This window comes from Peromyscus eremicus, chromosome 5 (assembly GCF_949786415.1).
Source record: "Peromyscus eremicus chromosome 5, PerEre_H2_v1, whole genome shotgun sequence".
In the NCBI taxonomy this organism is placed as follows: domain Eukaryota; kingdom Metazoa; phylum Chordata; class Mammalia; order Rodentia; family Cricetidae; genus Peromyscus; species Peromyscus eremicus.
Genome location: NC_081420.1, coordinates 90740258 through 90758774, shown reverse-complemented (window position 1 = coordinate 90758774; position 18517 = coordinate 90740258). Strand labels below are relative to the sequence as shown.

Genomic DNA, 18517 nt, shown 5'->3' with positions numbered 1-18517 from the left:
CATGCCTGTAATCCCAGTATCAGGAGGGGGAGGCAGGAGGATTGTTGTGAGTACCTGGCTAGCCTGAGCCACATACTCTGTCTCAAAAAACAAAAAACAAATTAGATGCCTGTAACCCCAGCTCTTGGGAGATGGGGGTGGGGGAGTGATTAAGGTCTTCTTTGACGGGCAGAAAAGCAATAGAAATATTGAAAGCTGCAAGATGGAGTGTCAGCTGGCAGGCAGTGCTGATCCCAGCAGTGCTTCTGAACTTTCTCTTTGTGACATAAGGGACACAGCCCTAGAGCCAGCCTTTGACACTTAACCTTATCATATGGACATTTCCCATGTCATGAAAATCCTTTGTCCTTTTTATACATAATATAATAGGATTTACTGATTTTGTTTTATTTATTTATTCTAGTCAAGGTCTCACTCTGCAGGCCGGGCTGGCTTTGAACTTGCCGTGATCCTGTTGCCTCAGTATCCCCTGGTGCTTGCCCAGGGACTGCACCAACTTAGGAACCAGATTTATTTTAGATTGTGCAATGACACTCCTCCCGCTCCTGAAGTCTCTTTTCATACCCATGTTTGCTTACACACATACACACACACACACACACACACACACACACACACACACACACAGTATATTTAGAGAGCTTTTTAAAAATTGCAGCAGCCTGTGATTTAAATCTGTAATTCTCTGATTTCTATCGTGGATAATTACAGGTACTTATGCATTTAGAGCCCCCTGGTCTATGGCACCTCACTCCTGAACCTTCTGGCAGGGCCAGCATCATTATCAGAGGTCCCTCCCTACCTGTGACCACCTTTGATGTAATCTGGGTCTGAATCAAGGTCAGGGGTGGTACTTGGGAACTGTTCCTATGGAACAAGGCCCAGTTTGGCATGAAGAGGGAAGTTCCCTGCCCCAGTGATGGAGTTTCATCAGTGTCCTGTCTTTTCAAGGCCTAGAGCTCCCTCGGATAAATTATGCTCACAACGGGAAGCCATATCGCTACGTCTTTGCTGCTGAAGTTCAGTGGAGTCCAATCCCAACCAAGGTACTGTCCCCTGCATCCTGCAAGTCCCTGTGCAAGAAGACTGGCTTTCTCTGGACCCAACTTAATGTCTGGGCTTAAGACTGGGAAAAGGGATTCAGGAGGGAAGTCAGCTGGGATGAATCTAAAGTATGAGTTCTGTGTTCCCAATGGAAACAGAAGGAACGTTACCAAACTCTTTTTATGCGGGTACAGTTAACCTGACACCCAAACCACACAAAGACGCAACAAAGAAAGAGAATTACAGACCAGTCTCCCTCATGAACATTGATGTAAAAATACTCAACAAAATATTGGCAAACCGAATCCAAGAACACTTCAAAAAAAATTATCCACCATGACCAAGTGGGCTTCATCCCAGGGATGCAAGGATAGTTCAACATACGAAAATCTGTCAATGTAATAACACCATATGAGTTCTGTGTTCCATCTGCACTGTGAGCCCCAGTTATGTGGCACGCTGTGGTGGGCTGCGAGGGCAAAGGAGTCAGCAGGGAGTGCGGCCTCCAGCAGCCAGCTTGCCTTCTCCAGCAGAAGGGTGTTACTGGGACTTCTAGGATTCATTTTGTTTTTTAAGTAACTATCTGTCAGTATTTACTATTTGTCAGTGCTGTCCAAAGTGCTGGCCAGACACACACTGCTTTTCTTTCATATCAATATTTTTATTTGCATTTAAAAAAAATGCAGAGCAGATGAGAGAGCTCAGTGGGTAAGGGGATGTGTTGTCAAGCTTGACAGCCTGAGTGTGATCCCAGGAACCCACATGATAAAAGGGAGAGCACTAACTCCTGTCCTCTGCCACATGCGTGATGTGGCATGATGCAATGATGCATGCCCCCTCCCCCCCACACACACACTAACTGTAAAAAAGCATACAGTAAAAATAAAACAATAAATTAAAAATAATTTTAAAAGTTTAAATATCTATGGTACAAAAATACTGACGGGCAAAAATGGAGGTTTATGCACACACACACAACGCACTCTCCGCCACTCCCACTAATGCTATACGCTACAGGAACAGGCCTATGAGAGCTTATGGAAATTTTCCCTTTCATTTGTTGTTTTGCTTTGCTTTTGTTTGGTTTCTTTTTTTTTTTTTTTTTTTTTTTTTAGTTTTTGTTTTGGATGCTGGGACTCAAACCAGAACCTCAGGTTCTGGGCAGGGGCTTCATCACAACTCCAGCCATAGTCCAGGCCTTTCACTTTCAAAGCAACAAAAGAACTGTATCATATTTCAATTAGTGGCACTAAACATCTTAATTATATAGTGTAAAACATTGTGATATAGTGCCAAATACCAGAAAAATTCAGGATTGTGGGATCTCAGCCCTATGTGGGCCAGGAGACTTGCGTTTGACTTTGGAGGGGTAGGGCGATGTTGGGCTCTTCCCTTTCTATGGCTGTGCTGCCTGGGACAGGCGTCATTGGCGGTGATGTCACAAGTATAGGTTTAAGGGCTCAGTCTCCCCTCGCTGGCCTTCATGCCCTCCTGCTCCCAGGGAGTCAGCGTGCTTGCAGACACAGGATCCCAATGTTCTCTTCTCTGCATATACAGATACTGAAATATGACATTCTCACAAAGTCCTCCTTAAAGTGGGGTGAGGAGTGCTGCTGGCCGGCGGAACCCCTGTTCGTACCCACGCCAGGTGCCAAGGATGAGGACGATGGTAAGAGTGGGGGAAGGGAGCCTGTATGGCCACACTTATGATCACCCATCAAACAGAGGCACCATCCAGGAGCATCCCACAGGTGGTTGGCCTGATGAGGAGTCTAGGTGTGTCAGTGGTAAAACCACATTAAAAACTGCCCAAGACCACATTTGCTTCTGATGTCAAGTGTGAGCTCGAGTGTAGTAGGTCAGGCCCATAGGGTCGAGGCCTCTTACTACCACATTCTGTAATTCACTAGGACCCCCAAGAGCTCATGGACAGCCATTATTCTTTTTTTTTTTTTTTTTTTTTGGTTTTTCGAGACAGGGTTTCTCTGCGTAGCTTTGCGCCTTTCCTGGGACTCACTTGGTAGTCCAGGCTGGCCTCGAACTCACAGAGATCCGCCTGGCTCTGCCTCCCGAGTGCTGGGATTAAAGGCGTGCACGACCACTGCCCGGCGGACAGCCATTATTCTTAAGGCTATGCCTTATCACAGTTAACGATTACAGACTAAAATTAACAAAAGTCTGGAGTGGACACACAGGATGGGGTTCAGGAGAGGCTAGGACAGAGCCCCTGACCATCCTTTCCCAGTGGATTTGCCCATAGTGTCAACCTCTGGCAACCAAGTGTTTCCAGCCATGGAAGCATACCTGAGCCTCTGTATCCAGAGGTTTTATCATGGCTCACGCACGTGGCATGACTGATACCCTGTGTAGATGACCTCAGTGTTCAGCTTCTCAGAAGCCAAGCAGGGACCATGTGGTCCTAGGATCCATCACATGGTGTATATGCCTGGAATTTCATCATTTGAGTGATGGAGAGAAGACAACCAGGGGTCTAAGTTTATTCTCATCTACACAGAGAATTCAAACTACTGAGACCCTGCCTCAAAAAACAACAGCAAGAAGATAGGTAGGTAGATAAGTAGATAGGTAGGTAGGTGATTGGATGGGTGGATGGGTGGATGGATGGATGGATGGATGGATGGATGGAAGGAAGGATGGATGGATGGATGGATGGATGGATGGATGGATGACAGTGTTAGAATACAATACCTAGCATAGCCCACAGCCTCTGAAAACATTCTCATAGGTAAGACTGTGACAAAGGCCAGATCTTCTTTGGGCGAGGTTTAAATTTTCTACAACACAAAACCTGTATCTTTCTACTGAGTGACATCCTCTCTCTTAGAACGTGCAGCTTAAGTTTTAAAATTCATTGCAAGAGCTGGCCCCAAATCTCAAGTGACCCCTCTTACAAGCATGTGAAGTTTTCATAGCACCTGGGAAATGTTAGTTTCCACATAGCCAAATCATCTTTATCCCCCTTTGCCTCAAAGATGCCCTGCCCACAGCCTTGGGGATGCTAGGGAGGGTAATAAGCTATGGGTGAGGACACCACCCGGGCCAAGCCAGTGATGGAGCTGCCCACACCTGCAGGGGAGGGCAGGCCATCCCACTGAGGCTGCCAGCTTCTTCCTTCAGGTGGGAGGGAGTGGCTTTCCACCTGGCCTTGGCTTCCTATTGACTGTGGCCTGGCACACAGGCAGGGGGATCCCATGTCACCGCCATCTCCGAGGCAAGGGACTGTTAGCACCCACTCCTACTGAGACCAATCCCCTACTTGGCTGGGCAACTGCTTCTCACGCCTTCTCTCCATGGGTGTGGGGTGGCACTGTCCTCATTTCATCAAGGGGAGGCTCAGAGTGAGGCAAATTGACCAAAGTCACACGCCCCATATGCAGAGGCTGGATTTGAATCCAGGCCAATCTGACGTCACCCACGTAAGGCTACTCCAAGGTCCTTCGGGGAGGACTCTCGGCACTTACTAAAAGCTTCCTTAACCCCACTGTACCTTGTGAGTGCAGAAGATGGAGAACATTCCAGTTCACAGGCAAAAGTTGGGGTTGCCAATATAACCAAGAGACGAGTTGGATTCATTCCAGTGCCGCCACGAGCAAAGCATGGCAACACGTGGTCCGTAATCCCAGCGTCCGCAGAGGTGGAGGCAGGGAGATAAGAGTTTAAGGCCAGCCTGGGCTACTTTGTAAGACCTGTTTCAAAACAAAACAACAACAGCACAAGTATGCAAATGCTTTTGCAACTCAAGAAGTCCCCGCTCAGTTGAGTGGCCCAACTTCGTCCACGTGACCTCCCAGAACTGGCTGGGTCTCTCCATACTCAGATTCAAACAATAGAAAAAGAGCCATTCTTCAATACATGTGAAAATGAGGAACGTGTTTCCAGAACCCACCCTGCAGATCCCCTCAGCACCCCATGAGGTTGGAGGCTGGGAGGAATGATCTTCACGGCAGGGATGAGATAAGGTTCAGCGAGGCAAAGTGGCTATCCTGGAGTAGTGTTCTCGTTCCAGTCCTGGACTTCTCCTCCACCAACAGAACATCCTGTATTCTCTCCCCTCCTGTTAGGGTCGAGAATGAGTTGAGAGAGGACAGAGAGACACCTCTGAGAAGCGGACCCCTCCAGGTGGAGGGCACACAAAGCTATACTTTGAACACTGTTAGGTATCTGTTAGGAGCCGGGATGGAGCTCGTTGGTTGAGTAGCTGCCTAACCTGCAGGAAGGCCCTGCCTTACGTCCTGGGCGCTGCAAGTGAGAATAAACTGGGTTTTGTTTGTCTCCCTGTAGGAGTCATCTTATCGGCCATTGTCTCTACCGACCCCCAAAAGTCGCCTTTTTTACTTATTCTGGATGCCAAGAATTTTACGGAATTGGCTCGTGCCTCTGTTGATGCCGACATGCACCTAGACCTGCATGGCTTATTTATCCCGGACACAGACCGGAGTACAGTGAAGCAGACCCCTGCCGAGACTCAGGAGGATGAAAATTCAGATGCCCCTGTCACCCCACAGGCCTAACGGCACAGGATTGGGCCACAAGAAGAGAGACTTCACTGGTGGGACCTGGGGACAGTAAGTGTGATTGTTGACACTGTCGACTTGACAGCGTCTTAGGATCTCTTAGGAAACAAACTTCTAGGCCTGTCTGTGGAAGAGTTTCCATACTGGGTTAATGGGGCAAGGAAGATCCTTGAATGTGGGCAGCACCATCTCATAAACTGAGGTCTGGACTGAATGAAAAGGAAAAGGCCAGCTGGACACCAGCATCCATCTGCTTCCTGGCTGCGGATGCAGCTCAACCAGCGGCCTCCTGACATCACGTTTCCTCTCCGTGATCGACTGGACCTGCACCCGAGAGCCAAACTAACCCTCTCTTCCTCACGCAGCGTCTGTCAGGTACCTCATCCCGGCAATGGGACAGTGCGTAAGCTTGCACCTCTCTCTGGGTGGAGGTGGCCAGGCGCTTCATCTTGCTGTTATTTTTTGTGCACATACCGAAATAATTCACAAAGACAGCTCTGGTTCCATTGCATTAGAATCCTTGTGAAAAAATGAAGTATTTAGCTGTCGGTTCTGGTAGAGTTGAGAAAGCCTTTTATTTTCTTCTGAAGGCCTTGAGGGACTGGGAAGGGGGCTCAGCTGGTGAGAACACTGGCTGCACATGAGAACCTAAGTTCAGGCCCCCTGCCCCCTCCCATGGTTACCCGCATAAACGCTGGACATGGCAGCATGTGCCTATAACCCAGGCTCTGGGGAGGCAGGGGCAGGAAGCTCTCCGGGGCTTGATGGCCAGACAGTCTAACTGAATTGGCACACTCAGCAAATAGTGAGGGACCCTGTCTCAGAAAATAAAGTGGAGCAGGATGGAGGGAAATACCTAGTGTCCACTTCACTCTACACATATATGTGTGTACACACACACACACACACACACACACACACACACACACACACACGTGCATACACATATACATGCAAAAGACCTTGAATGTGAATCAAGAATTATATTAACCGTGTTATCATTGTTCTTAGAACAAGCAGTTGTGAACGTGAGGAAAGGTGGGGGATCATCACTGCTCCTTCCTCCATCTGCCTCTCTTCCCCCGACCCCCCTTCTAATGGACTAGGTTGTGGGTGTGGCCTCTGGCTTTCTCAGCCACGCCCTGTTCATAAGTCATGTGACCAGGAGGGCACGATGCTTTGCAGTCATCCCACACAGGATATAAAAGAAAAAAAAAAACAACTTGAAAGTCTGTTCAGAGCTCATTTGATTTTTATGTGGCTGCCTCTGTGAGTTCTCCTGAGCCCATAAAATAGGGCTGTAGGACTTCACCTTTCCTGGCCTGCAAGAGGCCGCATTGTATGATCAGTGACTGACAGATTTGAGTGGGACCTCTCTCTGCAGGAGGGGGACACTGATCTGGTGTTGACCAGATGAACCATGGCCAAAGGGCCAGAATTCGGGGTGGAGGACCAAGGCCAGGCTGGCCTGAAAACCAGAGTACATCAGCATCTGAAGGGAAAGGAGATACCCTGAACTGTGTGTGCTTCAAGGCGGACCGGACATGGGGGGCAGAGGAAGGCGGTCCCCATGCAAGACAGTGACTGCGATGGAGGAGGTTGGAAACAAGCCAGCCGAACGACCTCCCACATGATTACTGGGAGCTCCCTGGATATCTGAGCCTCGCCTTTCCAGTCTAGTGGGTACCCAAAGCAGGTGGCAGAGTGAAGCCCTTCCCCACCATGTCCTGCGGGCATCTCAGTCCTTCGACCCCTGGCAGGTTGGGAAGGTCAGCTACAGGGGGCGAAAGGAGACGTGATCAGAGCCTGGGTTTGGGTGGCAGAAGGGCTGTGACAAATGGGACAGCCACTCACCCACTCACGCTTCTGCTTTGGATGTCTGAGGGAAGAGTGGAATGTAATGTGTCCCCACCTCCACGCTCCCAATTGCCAAACAGCACCCAGACCTCATCTCAAGAAAGGGCCCAGTTCTGCAGGGAGGAAACAACGTCGGTGGTTTGTTGACCTTATTTAAGATGACAGCTGGGACACCACACTGGTGAATGGAGGCTGGCACACCAGAGCTTGCTGTCTCAGTTTCGAAAAAACACTGAAGACTGCCGACAGGGTATGTGATTTGTCTGGGTCCAGTGTTCTACAATCCTATTACATTTCGGACAGGCCCAGGCCAGGGCACTTAGCTCAGAACTCCATGCACGCTCCTTTCTCCAAAGGACCACAAAAAACAGTCCCCATTCTCCTCCCAGCCTTGCTGGTTATGAAGCGTGTGGGTGGGCAAGATGAACAAACAGGAAGTTCTGGGAGAGAACCTCTGGGTTCATTTATTGCTCTCATCGAGAGCTGCTTCCTGGAGAGTTCCAAGCCCAGAGTGTCAGGTGCGGCGAAGGCTCACAGGTGTTGGCTGCGTGCACAGCTGGTTTCTCTAATGTGAGTCCAGTGCTGGGACAAGCTGGATGGGTTGCTGGGCAAATCAGCTCATGAGAAACCTTCATGCCTTTGAGCCACGTTCGCACTGTTGATTCATACTTGTTTCCTCGGGACCAAGTTACGGGTGCAGGGCTCACAGCTTGGGACAGGCTGCTGATCCAGGTTAAGTCAAAACACATTTGATCCCTTCTTGTACTGTTTGAACATCTCTTGGGTGGTTTTTAAATGCCCAGAAGTCTTTCCTGTGGCAAATCAGGACACACATGAAAAAGCCTTCACCATCTACACCACCTGACAGCAGGGAGACACCTCGGGGACCCCAATGCTTCATCTTCCACTATCACACAGGGCCATCTTGAGAAGCATCCCTCAAGGCTGAGTTCCAGCCAAGAAGCAGAGTATTTTCTTGGTCACAGGATCTCAGAGGTATACAGCATTGTATCCAGGCAGGATGAAGATGAGCAAGACTTCCCTGGTGATTGACAGAAGCATCTGGGATGGGTGGGACTTCTGGAGCCCCCTGAAAAGACCTATGGGGGACCCGCAGAGGGCTGCTCCTGCAGGTGGAAGTTGCAGTTTGGGATTAGGATACAGGTAGATGTGGATGGCTGAACAAATTGAGGGTAGCCAAGTTCCCAAGAAGGAGCCCTGGAAAAGGAGGGAAGCAGACAAGGGCGTGTGTGTTTTCTGATTGTAAGATCCTGTTTGTTCTTTGTAGAACAGCTGGCTAGATTAAAATAAGATGAGAGAGATACCCAGAGTCCCATGACCCAAAGAAAACCAGTGAAAGCATTCTGCTGGGTTTCCTGCAGCTTTAACAGTTTGGGTGCAGAGTCCACAGGTTAGAGATCTACTTACAAGCAACATACTAGCTTGAAAACCTTCTGCTGCTTGCACTGAACAGGTCTCTACCTTCTTTTCATGGGTGCGTATTTACTCCCTCTTTGGGCCATGGCAGCGTGGGTACCCACCTACCATCCTTACACTTTAAATTATTTCCAATCCCCCCCCCCCCGGAACTAGGGCCCCGGTGGGTCAGTTTGCATGAAATTTTAGAGTCCATCCCTTGCTTGGAGAACAGATGATTGTTACTGTTCCCATTTAAAAAAAAAATTGTCTGCACAAGATTAAGCTGGTCACCTTTACCATGAGTCCCCACCGCCAGCTGGAGAGCTGTTGACATTTCATGGCTGCTGGACTTTAGGGAGTTTACAATTGTCTTTTGGCTTTGGGGTATAATCTCCCCAGAAGCTATCCAGTCATTGGCTGTTAGAGCAAGTTTATGCTCAGCCATCTTGGGATCCTTCACCAACACTCAGTGGAGTTGCTAGACTATTTCCAAAATGGCTGGAGCCTGTGGTACTCCCACAATCAAGGCATGAGAATTTCAATGTGCCCACATCCTCCCTGCCCGGTGTTTTTGTTTTAGCTGCCTTCACAGGCGTCAAGTGGCATCTTGGTGTGGTCGTGCCTGTGAAGTCTCCTTTGGAGAAATGCCTACTAAATAAACGCTTTGCCCTCATTTTCTGTGGTATTTGTCTTTTATTGTTGAGTCTAAGAAATTCTTGGGGGGGGTGAGATGGAGAGATGGTTCTGTGGTTAAAGAGCTTCCTGCCCTTGCAGTTCCCAGTATCCACATGGGGTGGGTCACAATTTTATATAGCCAGTTCTAAGAGATCTGACACCATCGTCTGGACTCTGCAGGCACCTACGCTCATGAACACACACACACAGACACACATACACACAGACACACAGACACACACACACACACACACACACACTCATACACACTTTAAAACAGTAAGACACACTTTAAAACAGTAAGAATAAATCTTTTTTAAAAGGGCCCTCGCCGGGCGGTGGTGGCACACGCCTTTAATCCCAGCACTCGGGAGGCAGAGCCAGGTGGATCTCTGTGAGTTCGAGGCCAGCCTGGGCTACCAAGTGAGTTCCAGGAAAGGCGCAAAGCTACACAGAGAAACCCTGTCTTGAAAAACCAAAAAATAATAATAATAATAATAATAATAATAATAATAATAATAATAAAAATAAAAGGGCCCTCATCAAAGGTGTGATTCTCCAGTATTTTCCCCTACTCTATAAGTGGGCTTTTCACTTTTTTTGGCAGTGTCCTCTGAAATACAAAAAACAAAAACAAAAAATTTTTAATTTGGATGATGTGCCATTTATTTATATAGTATATAAATGTCTATATAAATATAACATTCTTTTTAAATCCCATGATATTGGCGGTGAATCTGAGAAGCCACTGTTTAACCCGTGGCCATGAAAACTTGTTCCTGGTTTTATATTTGTAGCTAATTTGTGTGTTCCGTATGAGGTAGAGGGTCTGCTTCCCTCATTAACAAATGGTTACATTTGTCACCTTTGGATGTGAAAAATCTTCCAGAGTGTCTTGGTTACTTTTCTATCGCTGTGATGAAACACCATGATCAAGGAAACCTATGGAAGGAAGGGTTTGTTTTGGGCTTGCAGTTGCAGGGGGATAAGAGTTTGTCAGCAGCACAGGGAAGCTGGGCAGCAAGAGCAGGCGTAGCAGCGGGGACAGCCCAGAGCGGACATCTTGAATGGCAAGTACAAGGCAGAGAGAGCAACTGAATATGACTGGAGGTTTTGAAATCTCAAAGCCCACCTCCAGTGACGTACTTCCTCCAGCAAGGCCACACCTCCCCTACCTCCTCATACAGTGCCACCCTCTGGGGCCCAAGTGTTCCAATACACAAGCCCATAGGGGACATTCTTACTCAAACATCACACAGGGGGAAGAAATATCTCTCTCTCTCTCTCTCTCTCTCTCTCTCTCTCTCTCTCTCTCTCTCTCTCTCCCCATCATTTCCTAAAAGTTTTTTTTTTTTCCTGGCCCAAGCAAGGCCTCTGTTCAAGACCAGAAAACAAGATGTAAGCCACAGTCATAGTCGGTTCCATAGCTCTTTCTTCTATGGAGATTTTAACAACTCCTTGTCTTCCTCACTAGGGGCTGGAGACAGTAATATCTATGATACCCTCGCTCAGTTCATACATCTGAGTACATTTTCCAGTATTTCCCCTACGAAGTCCATCCACTGTGTTGTAGGATGAGTGGCAGTCTCTGACATCCCACAGTTCCCGCCCTTTGCAGAAGGCAGGAGAGCTCGGGGTGGCTTTGGGAGTGGTAAAGGTCACTTGACATTCTGACTTTGTTCTCATCCTGTCATTTGGATGGGGCAGGCGTGAGGCCCCAGCCTGGCTCGGGGCTCTTAACCTTACCCTAGGAATGGATGTGGGAGAAACAGTGCTGTCCACATTGCTAGTGCATCCTCTCAGCCAGGGGTGGGGACTAAGTTCTTACAGCAACAAGGAGAGTGGATGTAAACAGACAAACCAGCTTGGGTCAGATAAGGTGGTTTACGGGCGGGGGTAAGAGTCTCTTGCTGTGGATGAAACAAATTCCACACACCTGGGCATGGCTTAAAGCAGTGGTTCTCAACCTTCCTAATGCTGCGTCCCATTAATACAGTTCCTCATGTTGTGGTGACCCCCAACTAGAAAATTACTTTCGTTACTACTTCATAGCTGTGATTTTGCTACTGTTATGAATTGTCATGCAAATACCTGTGCTTTCTGACGGTCTTCGGTGACCCCTTGTGAAAGGGTTGTTGGACCCCCAAAGGGGTCATGACCCACAGGTTGAGAACTGCTGGTTTAAAGCAGTGAGCACTGACTCACTTGCCATTCTGGAGGATAAAAAGCAGAGTCTATAGACCCTGGGAGGAACTCTGCACGACTCACCCTCATGCCCTGACCCATGTCTTAACACACTGATTCTGCCCCGCTTCCAGGGACACATCGCTTTCTCCCCTTCCGGGTCAAATCCTCCTCTGCCTCCCCCTTGTGAGTCCATTGGCCTGCTGGGATAATGTGGGATGTGTCGTCATCTCTAGATATTTACTCCAGGCACATCTGTAAAGCCCCTTTGCCGTGGCAGGTCCCAGTCACAGATTCCAGGACCTGGATGTCTTTGGGGGAAGGTGTCGGGTGACCACAAGCACCTAGCTCTGGCCTTCTCTATCTTGATCTGCCTTATTCACTTGAGACAGGGTCTCTTTTTTTTTTTTTTTTTTTTTTTTTTTTTGGTTTTTCCAGACAGGGTTTCTCCGTGTAGCTTTGTGCCTTTCCTGGATCTCACTCTATAGACCAGGCTGGCCTCGAACTCACAGAGATCCGCCTGCTTCTGCCTCCTGAGTGCTGGGATTAAAGGCATGCGCCACCACCGCCCGGCTTAGACTGAACCTGGAGCTCACGTTTTTTCAGTTAAGCTGACAGCCAACAAGCCCCAGAGATCCTCGTATCCCCACTCCCCACCCCAGTCCTGGGGTTACAGGTACATGCTGCCACTCCTGCCTGGCTTTTTATGTGGGTGGTAAAGATCCAAACCCAGGTGCTCAGCAGGCTTGAGCAGTAAGCCTCTTACTCACCACACCAGCTCCCCAGCCCTTCAAGCGGCAGTTTGTAGATCCAAACTTCTAACACAATCCAATCCAAAAGATCTCTAACTTGATACATGCTGAGGGATGATGGAAGGAGAGTGTTAAGTCTTTATTTGCTGCAATTAAACCGTTCTTCTGTAAGAGCAGAAACTGTACGTATACAGTAAAAACACTGCAGTTCGTAGCATGCGATGGTCTTGAATCTGAGCTGGGGTGTTTGAGGTGGAGTTCACAGGTGGCATGTGGGTGATGACATGCCATTCAAAGTGTTCACAGAGTGTGTTCAGGGCCGAGGCTGCAGAGGAAGTCCTGCCCTGCACCACAAGTGAGAAGCCAAAAACACCTTGGGTCTATTATGCATCTGATTTCAAACTAGTTTTTGGTTGCTGAACTTTCAGAAACCATTAATTGTTGCCAGTTGTTTTCAGAGTTCCTCCATTCAATCTCATGACTGTTCATGGGATCACAACCTGCAGTTTAAGAAGCCAAAGTCTAGACCTGGGCCTGGCATATAGAAAGTTCTCAGTACATATGTGTTGATTGAACATACAAATTCAATGCCATTAATCTTCTACCTGCTGTGGCTATTCCTGGCATTCAAGGCCATAAAGATACACCTGTGCTGAGCCAGTCAGTTCTAGGTAGTCTATGGTCTATCTTGTTCTCTTCCTCCACCTTGCCCTGTTAACACACTAGCAACCTGGATCTCTAAAACAGACAACCTTAATTGTCCTCTCCACCAAGAGTTGAGAAAGGTTTTAAGAGAGAAACGGGTGGGTAGGATAGCCATGGAAGTTTCCAGAAGGGGAATGATTGTAGAGTTGTAATGGTGCAGTGTCCCTGACTGGAAATGCTTGAGTGTGCTACATTCCCTGAGTATGCCCCCAATGCCACCTCCACCCCCTCTTCCCGGAGGTTCTGGGTTGTGTTTGTGTTCCGTTAGGCTCAAGATGTTCCTGTGGAGGAATCTTGGGCACTTGAGAAGGCCAGAGGAGGCCTGTAGGATTCTCATGGGCTTCCTGAAGTAGTAGGTGACTTGCCACATTCACAAGTGTCCCCAAGAAGAGCAGAATCCATGGCAGAGTCTCCACTAAAGCACTTCTGCCTAGCCTAGCACTGACTTGTGACACGAGGCTGCAATTAAGCAGCAGTCCACAGTTCAGAGAAGAAAGGCAGTGACTTCAATGGCGCGCCTTCTCCCTGTAGCTGCCCCGGGCTCTTGTGTTGAAGATGCTGAGCCAAGGGCCAGCTCAGAGCTCAAGCTGACCAATCCTCATTATGTAAGACCTGGGACATTGTTGCCTGAGGCTGCAGTCTTCTTCACAGATGAAACTGGGATCATTCTAGTGTCTTTGAGTTTGGCGTGATGTGAAAGGAGTTTTGGTGTACAAATGACACAGAATTGCACAGTAGTAACGATAAAGGGAAGATACGCCTGTTCGTTATGTAGTGACACACTATCTTGTTCTCTACTCCATCTGTTATCCAGTCTTCCACCATTCATTACCTATCTATCCATCATTTATCCATGCATCCGTACAGAATCATTCATTTTCCCACAGTAAGCGAAGAAGAGAGAAGGCAGGAGCAGTGTAGGGGGTCTAGCAAGACATGCATGAAAATGCCACAGTGTTAGCCATAACATCCAATACTTGTGTTAATATCAAAGGACCTCTCCACATTTAAGTACAAATGATGCTTTGGGATGGGTATGCATCTCATTGTAGCTCACTGATACACTTCCTACTACACACCCTATTTAGCCAAATCAGTTCCTCATTATTTATGTTTGTGTCTTATCCCAAGGCACGGAGGTTTAGAAGTTCCTAGAGACCAGATTTGAATCTGATTTCTTCTTTATCCCTCCCAAGGCTTCTCCCAGTCCTCAGCATAAAAACACCACCATAGCAGACAATGTCTTGGCAATGATCTGTTGAAATCCTGCCTGCCCAAGTCAGGGGCCAAGGGAGATTCAGATGGTTCCCCATGGTCTCTGCTCTTCAGCCACTTAGAATGGAGCCAGAGAGGCCAAGCTTGCCATGTCTGCCATAGAGGAACTCCCTAGACTCCTTCCTGGCACATCATTTTAAAAGCTTAAGACTGTCACAAAGAAAGCAGTTCATTAGGCACCCAACCAAAAAAAAAGTTTCATTAAATGGGACAAATTTTGTGAAAAGTGACAACCCGTTCCTCTGGAAGGACGGCATTGTCTTGATTAAAGAGCACACCTGAGAGCCACGGAGTGCAAATTATTGATGTTGAAACCACCCTTTCCCAAGAGGGAATCGTTGAAAACAGCTACCAGCCCAGATGCTATCTGCAGTGCTGATTGACTGGACCTGGAGGGACGTGTTCAGAACCGTGGTGGCCCAGTTAAATGCGTGCTCCTTTCTGCCTCCGTGTATAGGTTCTGAGTCTCTTCGGGCTGATTCCATTCATTGGCTGTTTGCCAAGCTCTTTGTGTAGATGCTGGGAATGCACAGATGGGCAGTAACCCTCGATGGAGCACGGGAGGACACAGACTTTTCCAAAGCAATAGGATTCAAAGTCCTGGCTACTCTGTGGGTTAGCTGAGGGCCAGTGGTCACCTCTCTGAGCCACAGTCTTCTAGACCATGACACTGAGTGCCTGATATGTAACTTTAGATGGCTGGTTAGCGTGATGGATAGCGAGCTCCCGGCACAGGGAGGCACCAAAAGCTCCACGAATGGGCACGAGAGGAAGTGGTAATTATAGAGAAACCGAGTTAATGGGCCCTTATTTAAGAAACTCCCAGGGTAGTGAAAAGAGAGATGTTCAAGGTGCTCTCACTAATATCATAGGTGTGGTTGTGGGTTTTTTTGCTTTGGTTTGGTTTTTGTTTCTTTTTCATTCTCATGTGTATGTGGTGTGCATGTTGGCACATGTGTGGGTGCATGTGTGTGGGTGCAGGTGCACATGTGTTTGAGTACATGTGGAGACCAGAGGTTAGCGTCAGGACTTGTCCACCATCACTCATCTATCTTATTCACTGAGGTGGGGGTCTTTAAGCAAACTCAAACCCAGAGTTTGCTGACATGGCTAGTCTTGCTAGTCAGCTTGCTCTGGGCTCAGTTGTCTCTTCCTATCCAGGCTTGAATTACAGGCGGGAGACTCTACCCACTTTTCAAGTAAGTTCTTGGGATCCAAGCTCCGTCACCCAAGCTTGCTTGACCAGCACTTTTAATCAGTGAACTGTTTCTCCATCTATGACTCTGTGTTTACAGTTTTTTGTTTTGGTGTGTGTGTGTGTGTGTGTGTGTGTGTGTGTGTGTGTGTGTTACCTGAGAATGCCAGAAGAGGGCATCAGATCCTCTGGAGCTGGAGTTACAGATGGTTATAAGCTGTCTAACATGGATACTGGGAAGTAAACTAGGGCAGCATGTGTTCCTAACCACCAAGCCACCTCTCCAGCTCTGTGGCTGTGCTTTTTCCAGTCACTGTTCACTGACCGCTTACCAGGTGCTGGACATGGTGGCACATGGTGGCATCTGGATAACTGCAGCTATCATGCGTGGTGGTGTACACAGCTGGGCAGCAGAGTCTGAGACTGTCAGCCAAATCAACCATTCCTCATTGAAGTCATCTGGGTCAGGCATTTTGTCACAGTAACAAGAAAACTAGGTACACTGGGTCTAACTGGGGCCAAGGTGTGTCTGTCAAAGCGGCAGAACACAGCTCAGGAGTGGGCAGGTTTCCCAGTGGAACACGGATGTGTTCCAGACAGGAACTACACGACCAGCGATGAGTCGGGTGGGATTCAAGGGAGACAGTTATTTCCAGCTAGGAGCAGAGGCTCAAGCCCTTGCAGCAGCACGTGCAGAGTGTGGAGCTGTAAAGTGACAGGAGCAAGAGTTAAGCAGGCAGCTAGACTCTAGGGGAGTCCAAGGTTCAGCGAGACAAAAAGGAACTAAATGGAAGGGCTTTGTGAGGTGATGCTGGGGACTGTCCAGCCCTGGGCACAGGTCCTCAAATCAGCTATATGGGGCCAGTGAGGAGATTTCACTGGCTCCATTCTGAGGCTCAGGGGGCTCAGTGCAGTGGGCTGGGCACGAAAGATGGTAGAAATGTTGAAAATAAGAAAGGGCTGGTGACATGGCTCAGGGGCTAAAGAGGCCTGCTGCCAAGCCTGATGGCCTAGGTCAGTCTCTAGCAGAAGAGAACTGACTCCTGAAGTTGTCCTGGACTTGCTCCTGGAGGGAATGGGGACTGACAGATGAGTTAGAAGCAGATGGTGGGAACAGCACCTGACTGATGTGCTCCCAGAGGCACACATACACACACACACAAACACACACACACACACACACACACACACACACACAAATCTGAATAAGCAGGCCACATCATCTTTGCCTACTAAATTACTGCTCTCCTTACATTCCTTCCCTGAGTAGCCAATTAGTCCCTTAGCTTTAGTGCTGACCCTAATTGCATATGGTCTCCCACAAGGGATGGACACATGGTAAGCACTTAGAATTTTGAATGAACGAGCTGTTCAAGGTGTGAATGGACATCATATTTAGGTGTATTTGTCTCTGCAGGACTGAGCTATCATTAAGACAATCCATGCAGCCAAGCCGATCACAGACCTAAGAGTGAAAGCAAGACCCTCTAAATGAAAGCATAGGAAGGCACCCTAAGAACAAGGTTTTCTCAAACAGAGTATGGATGAAGCACCAGCCCTGGAGGTCTGATGTCTTTCTGAAAAGAGTTGAATTGGTTTAAATATTTAAAAGTAAATCAGAAGCAGGGGAGTGAACAGGAGAGATGGCTCAGTGGTCAAGAACACTGGCTACTCTTGCAGAGGACTCAAGTTTGGTTCCCAGCATCCATACTGGATGGCTCTCAACCACTTGAAACTCCAAGTCTCCACGGGCATCTGTGCTCACGTGCACATAGCCACACAGAGACACACAAGATTACAAATAATCAAAGTGGGGTGTGGTGATGCACACCTTTAATCTCCACACTCAGGAAGCAGAGGCAGGTGGATCTTTATGAATTCAAGGCTGGCCTGTAAAACATGAGACTCCATCAATAAATAAATAAAGTAAAGGCATGGAGCCGGATATAAAGGAGACCGAGTGGGGTATTCAAAGATCTGGTCTGGAAGGCGAAATATGTGATGGAGTTAGGAAATATATGAAGTTCACCAAACTCCCAGAATTAGAGCCAAAGAAAAACAAAAGGGTAGATGGATGTCGACTCGGCCCTGGAGACAGTGCTGGCTCTGTGGGAGGAGAAACTAGGTTTTACTTAAAAGTCAACTAGAGCTTAATAATCCCCAAGCTGAGTGAGAGCGCACCACCACCAAAGGGAAACAATGATAATACGAGGAACGACAAAGCATGTATTAAGCACCTACTGTGTGTCGGACCCTGTTGTCAGCCCTCACCAGCACCGACTCATTTTACCCTCCCTAATTGCCAGATGAGGGAGTGCTTTGGTTATCCCAGGTTTATGGAAACAGTGAAGTGTTACAGACGGCTCTGGGAATAATAGACTTACCATCTTAATCAGAGCAGCTGTGACTACCCAGGAGCCACCAAGATCCAGCCTACTGACATTCCCTCCACAGAAGCTAGGGGAGGGTCTGTCTCCAGAGTCTCACCTGCAACTCAGCCAGTCCCTTCTGTGGCCCTCTCCCAGCTGTTTGCAATTCTGCCCCAGATGCCTGTGGTTTCCTGAAAAGCTATAGAGAGAATGAAAAGTTCATTAAGTGGCGAGGGGGGGGGGTGCCGGGAGGCGGGGAGGGGGCACGGTGTTGGAGAGGAACCAGGTCATTTATGCAGCTTAGGAAAATCACATCTACATTCAGATGAGACTTTTGGATTTGTGGCTGTCTTGGGGTCACACATGGTCCCGTAACCCCAATAAATTTATCCCATTTTGATGGAATAGTTACTTTGGTCAGTCATCGGTGCCCTTTCCGAGGGGGGAGGGCATTTGCTTGAGTCTCCTTAGGAGCAGTTAAGACAATACTATGTGAATTTCCCCAGC

At 48.2% G+C, this 18517-nt stretch overlaps 1 protein-coding gene across 1 annotated transcript in view; it reads left to right on the top strand.

The window, feature by feature from the left end:
* The window catches only part of Bco1 (beta-carotene oxygenase 1), a 35657-nt gene extending 29577 nt beyond the window's left edge, over nucleotides 1-6080 (top strand). Inside the window, 5 exon segments of the mRNA XM_059263052.1 lie at nucleotides 952-1046; nucleotides 2602-2713; nucleotides 5347-5558; nucleotides 5561-5579; nucleotides 5582-6080. Coding sequence (XP_059119035.1) covers nucleotides 952-1046; nucleotides 2602-2713; nucleotides 5347-5558; nucleotides 5561-5579; nucleotides 5582-5634 — 491 coding nt within the window. The 3' untranslated portion in view covers nucleotides 5635-6080.
* Nucleotides 6081-18517: the final 12437 nt, after the last annotated feature.